The following is an 8,562-nucleotide window of genomic DNA, read 5'->3' on the forward strand; positions in this document are numbered from 1 at the left end:
ATATTTTAAAGATTAACAAAAGAAGAGGATATGGGATTTTCTTTGGTTACAAAAAGCTAAAGGCTTAATCATCGAATCTGAAAGTCCAAAGTAATTAAACAAAGATTAATTTCTAAAACTCGAACTTCTAAAAAAGAAATCATCAGCTAAATAATTTTTATCACAATCATCTTCTTTAGTAGAGAAAGAAAACATGTTCCGAAAGTAGTCTTCTCAAGTTCATGAAGGTATACTTTATTGAAAATATATTCCAAAACAAAAGCTACAAGCTTTGCTAGCATGTTTTTTGATCCTTTTCTTACAGAAAAAGAGTATCAGGCAACAGAAACTAAACTGTTAAAAACACTTTCAAATACAATGCTCCAACAGTATCCTTGAAGATCAACGTTTGTAAACACTTAATTGCAAAATGATCAAAGCCATTTGTTTTTAAATTTAAACATATTTAAACTGATGTAAATAATTTTTTAAAATACTATTATGAAAAATTTGCATCTCAACAAATATTATTACTTACTTTCATTTTCAGAAGACGTAGATTCAAATATCGGATTCGAACTTCAAGATTCACCTAAACTCATAAAAATGGATTAACTAAGTTTGCAACACTGTGTTGAGTTAATCTATGCATATAGAAAACACAATCAAATTGAAATATCAAAGAAGAGTTTTCCTTTTTCAACTACGGTTTATAACAAAAACGTAAGAAACTTTATGGATTTTTGGTACAAATATGAAAAAGTTATTCCGATGATAGCCTCAAAAGCAAGAGTGATTTTTCATTCATCGAAAAGAAAGATGTAACTTGAGCTCAAGAAACTTATGTTACTCAATGCCACTTAAAGAGAAGATATGATTATACTTACTTTAAAACTTGATTTTAATGTAACTCAGAATGGAAGTAATTCGCTGATATAGTTTGTATTTTATATGTTTTGTATTTTTTATATTTCACTTATGTAGTTTGTATTTTATATTTTGATATTATAATAATGTGGAGGAAAGTTTATACATTTTATTATGAAATATGTTTAAAAATTGCCATTACGGGGTTTGGCGATTTGACAAACCAAAAAAATTGTGCGATTACTTTAATAATATTGCGATTGTTTTAACTATTAGTTTTTGTTTTTTTTTTATTATTGTCTATTTAATTCCTAAGCATCTTTTGAGCATTCGCAACCAGGGCCGTGTTTTGGCTCCTCAACACCCCAGCGATTTAAGGGGCTCTTTTTTAAATATAAGAAGCTTTGTTTTTTTTCAAGTTACTTAATAAGGGATAGTTTTTGAAGATTTATTTTGCCATAATATTACGGGTTTGTAAAATAAGTTTCAAATGGGGCACGGTGGTATGGTTAATTGATGCCTATTTCTTGCTCCAGCGATTGATTTTGCTATATAATTGTAAATTATTTATATTCTTAATCAAAATTATACCTTATTTGGTTTTTAATTTGCTTTAAAAGTGTAAAAATTTTAGTTGTAATTTGTTTTAAAAAACCGACTAGAGTTAGAATAAATTGGTCTGCATTTTACAATCACTTTCTAGAGTTCAAATTTTCTAAAGTTCGGCATGGTTGTTAACAACAACCATGATGACCAAATGGAGAATTATTAGGGTGCATAAACCTTTACTAAAAACGTCTATTGGTCTCCCAATGCCCCTGTCGGAAATCGTTATTAATCAAATAATTTATACTTACTTGATTTATGATATATATTATGTTTATGGAATTATTTATTATGTTTAAGGAATTATTTATTATGTTAAATAATTATTTATTATGTTTAAGTAATTATTTATTATGTTTAAGTAATTATTTATTATGTTTAAGTAATTATTTATTATGTTTAAGTAATTATCTATTATGTTTAAGGAATTATTTATTATGTTTAAAAAATTATTTGTTATGTTTATGGACGTTAGAGTTGATTTTTTGGCTTTGAATTTTTGCCAATACTTAAAACAAAATTTCCGTTTTTCGTTGGGCTGCCGATGCCAGTTGGGAAGTTGAAACCACTAGAGTCGACCTTTAAATCTTCTTGCATACAAAATATCTTCAAACGGCAATCACCAGTGGCTTTCATCTCTTGATTTATGATATATATCATGTTTATGGAATTATTTATTATGTTTAAGGAATTATTTGTTATGTTTATGGACGTTAGAGTTGATTTTTTGGCTTTGAATTTTTGCCAATACTTAAAACAAAATTTCCGTTTTTCGTTGGGCTGCCGATGCCAGTTTGGAAGTTGAAACCACTAGAGTCGACCTTTAAATCTTCTTGCATACAAAATATCTTCAAACGGCAATCACCAGTGGCTTTCATCTCTTGATTGGCGCCGACCTCTAAAAAAAATTTCAAGTAGCGACCGCCAATCGGGATACGGAAGGTACTGAAGGAAGAAGCAAAATCATTCTATCCGCAAAGTAACTTTGCGGACGGCAATGCCCTACACCTTCAAAAAGAGTTCAGATTTAATGTTGCTCCGCTGCTGGAATGGATTATCAACACTGATGCGTTATATTGCCATAAAAATTAATGCTCTATCAAAAAGCGTAATATAAAGGAAGTTTTCGAAAAAAATTGGTCCGTCAGAAATGTAAAATACATGAAAATGTTCCAGAAAATACAGAAACAATTGATAGCATCTTGCTCATCAACACATGAAAAAGAACAAAATTTAACGTTAAACAAAAATCTCTTTTTTAAAAAAATACAAAACAGCAATATAATGAAATTCACGATCTTGTTAAAGAACTAATGCAAAAACAAATAGAAATAGCTAATATAAAAAAAAACTCACTCCAGAAAAAGCAACAATACAAACGAAAAGAACATGAAATTAAAATGGAAATTTACCCAAAAAAAAATTTCACAGTTCGTATATTTTCACAAAGTTTTAAAAAAAGCAACACAACAGAATTATTTTATGTGAGAATTATTATTTTCAAACAATATCAGTTCCAAATTTTTTTTGGAATGTTTTAATTTATCTTTTCATTGTTTAGTGAAATTGTTTTTTTCATATATAATACTAATTTTAAATACAAAATGTAATTCTTTTGAAATAATATGCAGTATAAATATTTGCAAATAATGTTTTTGTTATTAGACCTTTATCCATAATCAGACACAAATTTTTCTTAAAAAAATCAGTCCAAAATTTGATTTCTCTTTGTTTCTTCAAAAACCTCTTGTAAATACTTCAGCACCATTTTCTTCATTTGCATTTTGTATTTTATTGCCTTACAATAATCATTTTGTAGAAGGGAAATCTTGTAAAGCACAAAACAGGATATTATTATAGCTATGGAATTTTGCAGTTTTCTGTGAAATGTAGAGACAAGGGTAACATTTTTTGGAAATACCAAAACAATATTCAAAAACAACATTCAACATCTGTGTACTTCTCAAGCTGTAATTGTATCTGATTTCATTTTCATTTTTGGGTTAGAAAAAGGTGTCACTAAATATTGTTTACAAGGATAGCCAGAATCACCTAAAACATGAACATGTTTGTGAGCTTCATAAACTTGTTTAATAGCTGAGTTAGCAAAAACAAATGAATCTTAAACACTTCCAGGCCATTGAGCACAAGCAGATAAAATTTCTTTTGAAGCACCAGCAATAAACTGGCAATTCAAAGAAAAAAATTCCATTTTGTTTCGATATATTTCTGCACTTTCTCCACAAGGTATTATTAAAGAAATATGTGTTCCACCAATTGCTTCTATACAACCTAAGAATCCTTGAACTTGGTAAAAACTAAATAATGGTTGATAAATATAAATATTTTCTTTATCTAAGAAAAGTTCGAAGTTTGTATGAAATAGCAAAATCAGATATCCATGAAAACTTGTATCACCTTTGCTGATTTATTAAAGAATCAGCTTCTGTAGGAAACTTTATGCACTGATATCTTTTGTTAGCCATTTGAATTGAAATGTTCTTAACCACTGGACAAACAATTGAGTTTCATCTCTTCGAAATCTCCTATTATTCTCTAAAAGAGTTTATTTATTGTTACTTGAGTATATTATCATTTGTTGGTATAAAATATTGTTATTTAAAAAGGTAATGTAAAATCTACAATAAGAAGGTGCCATTTTCTGATACCGGTTCTTGAATATCTACTCACTTGGAATGAACCAGTAGCATAAAACCGAAATGCAATAGCCAGTTGTTGTACAGATGAAAGAGGGCACCCTCTATTGTTAACATTGTTGCTAATAATGTCATTAGCTAATATTATAATGGTTACTTTGGAAAATCTGTAGCACCTTTTAAATTCTATATTGTTGTAAACTTCTAAAGGATTAGCTCTGTCAATAACAAACCTTGCTTTATGATTTGGCATATTTCTTTTTCTTCTTCTAAAATTCAGCTCATACCGATTCATTTTTGACCATTTAAAAAAAAGCTGTTTTTAATACTTCATATTATTGTAACTACTTCTCATGAACTCTCTTTTACTCCTTTTACACGTATCACTTCTTTGTATAACTGCAACTGTTTATTACTAAATGGAATTTACTTTTTTACTGTATCACAAAAACTTGCCTTAATCAACCGCCTTTTATAATGCTTGGATGTTCGACATTTTAAAATGCTATAAGCATTTCTAATGGCATTAAAATATGATATGTTTGATCATTACATACGAGTTACAGGATGTTTTAAAAGACACACGTTTTCACAATGTTGGTATTCAGTTTTCTGTAGTGAATTCATTGACAAATATACTTTCACAATATAACCTTCTAAATTAATTACGTTAGTATACCCAAGTAACTACTTTTGCTCCGTAAAATCTCATTTTCATACTTGCAAAGGTTGTAATAAGTTATATAGTTATAGTAAAATTTTGTTACGCATCAGCAAAATGATAATGGCGGTTTGTTATTTTTTTTCAAGTTTGGTTTCAAGATTGGTCTGGAGCAGACTTGAAAATATGACTTGAAAATTCAAAAATTCTCGTTTTTCAAGTCTGACTTTAGTTCAAGTTCGCTCCTTGCATTCCGTTCAAATCAGACTTCAGATTTGAAGTCCGACTTGAAGTTTCAAGTGCGCTTTTTGCATTCGGAAGGAATTTTTGCTTTCTCAAGTCTGGTTTGAAGTCAGACTTGAAAACGGTCTATTATTGGCGATTTTCAAGTCTGACTTGAGTTGAAGTTCGATTTATGCATGCGCTCAAGTCGTACTTTAGGTTTAAAGTTCGACTTCAAACCTGAAGTTCGGTTCTTGCATTCCACCCTTAATTCAAATAATATTTGTGCATGACTGACTTTGTCTGTTCTTTTTGCCTGTATTTTGTTGCTAAATATTACATTCAAGTTTTTATTTTAAAAATTCAGGGAACCTAGCTTAAATGCGGATAAAGACAGAAATAGCTTAAAACAGATAAAAATAAAACATTAATATTGATTTAATTTTATTTCATGAAAATTTAAGTGTAAACCCATTCTGTTCAATGATACATTCGGAAACATTCGCCAATGCATAACGGAGGTCTATTTTCATAAACACCACATTCATATCGTGTTTCTTAACGTTTTATTTTAGAGCAGACTCGACATGGTTTGGTTGGGAGTTTTTTCTTTTCATTCGGTGGAATTGAAGACAAGTAGTGGAAGCTATTATTTGTGATTCGAGGTACAATTTCATTCAAAAGTTCACCCAATAAATCCGTAACAATTAAATCTCTAAACTTAAGCGAGGAAATTGTTTGATCTTCCCCATATTTGCTGTTTAGACAGTAAGTATTAAACAAAAAAGTATCAAAGAGATGAAGTGCTACTTTTTTATACCATCTAATTGTCTTTCTTACGCAATCATAGTATGATACCATTTGTTCCGCCCTATCTAGTCCTGACATATATTGATTGTAATCTTTAAGAATGTTAGGTTTCATTTTCTCTCCTCTTCTGATTATCATTTCAGTCATTTGCAACGAATGAAAGTTGCTAATAGTTAGCACGTCGCTTTTGTCTTTCCATATAGCAACCACTACACCATCTCTACTTCTGCTTATAACGTCTCCCTTTTTCAGTTTTGCTTTTGTACACTCTTTTGGATTTGGCTTTCGGTCAGTTGTTGAAGTATCACAAATATATATGTTTTGATTTATCATGCGCTTTGTTAATTCAAAGGAATTGTAAAAGCTATCGGTGTACAGGTAATAACCTTTTCCCAGAAACTTTTCCATTAAACCTAAAACAATAGCTCCCGTTTGACCCAACAAATGTTTATCGAGAGTTGTCTCGCCAGAGTAGATTTTACTTTTAGTACAATACCATCTGATTCGCAAAGCTCATAGAACTTGATACCATACTTATGTCTTTTATTTGTCACATGCTGCCTGAATACAAGATGTCCCTTCCAAAGCATCATTGACTCATCGATTGATATATTTTTATTAGGACAGTAGATGTTATCCATTGCATTAATTTAATGATCGAGAAGTCCAATAAATTTACACAAGCGTCTACTACCCGAATCTTCATTGTTAAAAAACCGTCATATTAGTTGGAATTTATTTCGTGACATTGTTCTAGAAAATAAGGGAAATCTATAGAGACAGTTCTTAGACCAATAGTGTTCCAAAGATGGCATTTAGACACACCCCATATGAAGAAGAATTCCAAGGAACTGCCGCGTATCTTCTGAATTTTTTGGTTTCCAATCTTTATAAAGTGAGCTTCTTCTTAGGGAATGCTGCTTATTTATTTCTTGCGTTGCGTAGCGATTAGTTTCAACTACCATAGTATTTATAAGCTCTTCTGCAACAAATAGTCCAAAGAAATCTAATGGTTTCTAGCTCTCCATATTTATCTTCAAATCAGGATTGGCAAGTAAATTGAATTTGTTTTACAATATTCGGCTCATCTTTCCATTGGTTTAAATTTCTATATGGACCACCCATTGTTCTAGGTCTTTTCGGCGGCATTAAAAAATCTACTGCAGTGGCTGCTAGATGAACGTCTGTGTACTGATTGTTATCACTTTCTTCAGTGTTATTATCTTCAGAACCTGATTCTGATGCAATCAAGCTCGAAGACGTAATAGTATAAGCGAAAAATGAATCCGAATTTTCAACATCATCATCTTCACTATCCTCACAATCTTCCATTATCATATGTGCTGATTCAGTTGTGGAATATCTGCGTTGAGCTAATAGGATATAGATAAATTTATAAATTATTTATTTATAAAAAAGAAATTAATCATCTATAAAACACATTAATTAGTATACTGTGTGAAAAATTCGAAGTGCACACTAAAATGTTTTTTAATGTATTAAAAAACATCTTATTTTGTACTTCATTTTTTTTTTCACATTTTTAATAACATATATAAGAGTATAATGTGGTTATCAGATATATTTTAGCTTCTAGTCTAAAAAACACAACAATTTAGAATTAAGAAAACAAAATATAAACTACCTTTTTTACTCATGATAACTGCAAATGTGCATGTGCAAAAAAATTTTAATACTATTTATAATAATAATGCATAAAATACACTACATTACTACACCTTTTCAAGATGTAAGTGAGAACTTGAAAGTTGTTATTAAGAAACGTAACATGTAATTGAGAAATACAACATGTAATTTAGAAGTCACAATATGTAATTTAGAACATGGAAGATGTAATTAAGAAACGTAAGATGTAATTTAGAATATGAAAGTTGTAATTGAGAAAAGTTTATAATATGTATTTCAAATTACATATTGCAATTTCTTATTTATATGTTGGGTTTGTCACCTACATTTTAAAGTTTCTTAATTACATGTTGTGTTTCTTAATTTCATATTGCGACTTCTAAATTACATGTTGTATTTCTCAGTTACATCTTACGTTTCTTAATTACAACTTTCAAGTTCGCAATTACATTTTGAAAAGATGTAGTCACCGCAATGAGTATACTCATTACGATGTTACGAGTACTTCAGCACTGGGGAAAAAATTCCTTCTCCATTGCTAAATTACGAGTATACTCGTAGTGCATTTTTTTTGTCAGTTATATTCAGAATAAAAAATACTATAGAACCATTTCAAATTAAAATTACTTTTTTTATTGAAATGTTGATATCTAGCCTTGGCAATGAGAATGAAACCACGCAAAACAGCCTCGGCAAAAATTAATCACTGCAGACATTATGGCTCAGCAAAGAAATAACGCATAGTTTAAAAAAGCTCGGCAGCGAACGTGTTAAGTATTATTAAAATGTTAATTTTTTCCATTTAAATAACAGATATATATGTGTGTGTGTATATATATATATATATATACATATATATATATATATATATATATATATATATATATATATATATATATATATATATATATATATATATATATATATATATATATATACATATATATATATATATATATATATGACTTGAATGTTTCCATCTTGTATAAGAGTGCATGCTATATAAACAGGAAAACATCAAATAATACGTTTTCTCTATATACAAATACTAACTTATTATGAGAAACTTTCTCTGGACTATGGTTACCAGCATCATCATATTAAGACATTTTA

The 8,562-nt window shown here is 29.3% G+C and overlaps 1 protein-coding gene across 1 annotated transcript; it reads right to left on the bottom strand.

Annotated features, from left to right (window-relative positions):
• Nucleotides 1-5,419: 5,419 nt before the first annotated feature.
• LOC149880415 (uncharacterized) lies at nucleotides 5,420-8,562 on the bottom strand. The gene is made up of 2 exons (XM_090071030.1): nucleotides 8,503-8,562; nucleotides 5,420-7,175 (listed from the first exon to the last, which is right to left on the bottom strand). The coding sequence occupies exons 1-2, from the start codon at nucleotides 8,546-8,548 to the stop codon at nucleotides 6,844-6,846; spliced, it is 378 nt and encodes a 125-aa protein (XP_089927156.1). The 5' UTR covers nucleotides 8,549-8,562; the 3' UTR covers nucleotides 5,420-6,843.

This window comes from Hydra viridissima, unplaced genomic scaffold, assembly GCF_058129835.1.
Source record: "Hydra viridissima isolate aposymbiotic clone 2 unplaced genomic scaffold, HvirCarnegie_v1 scaffold_13, whole genome shotgun sequence".
NCBI classification, from domain to species: Eukaryota; Metazoa; Cnidaria; class Hydrozoa; order Anthoathecata; family Hydridae; genus Hydra; species Hydra viridissima.

Bases quoted from the DNA above. Each gene is read 5' to 3' on its own strand.
- LOC149880415 (XM_090071030.1), bottom strand. From the start codon at position 8,548: ATGATGATGCTGGTAACCATAGTCCAGAGAAAGTTTCTCATAATAA. The intron at 7,176-8,502 runs GTTAGTATTTGT...ATATCCTATTAG, and splicing joins GAGAAAGTTTCTCATAATAA to CTCAACGCAGATATTCCACA.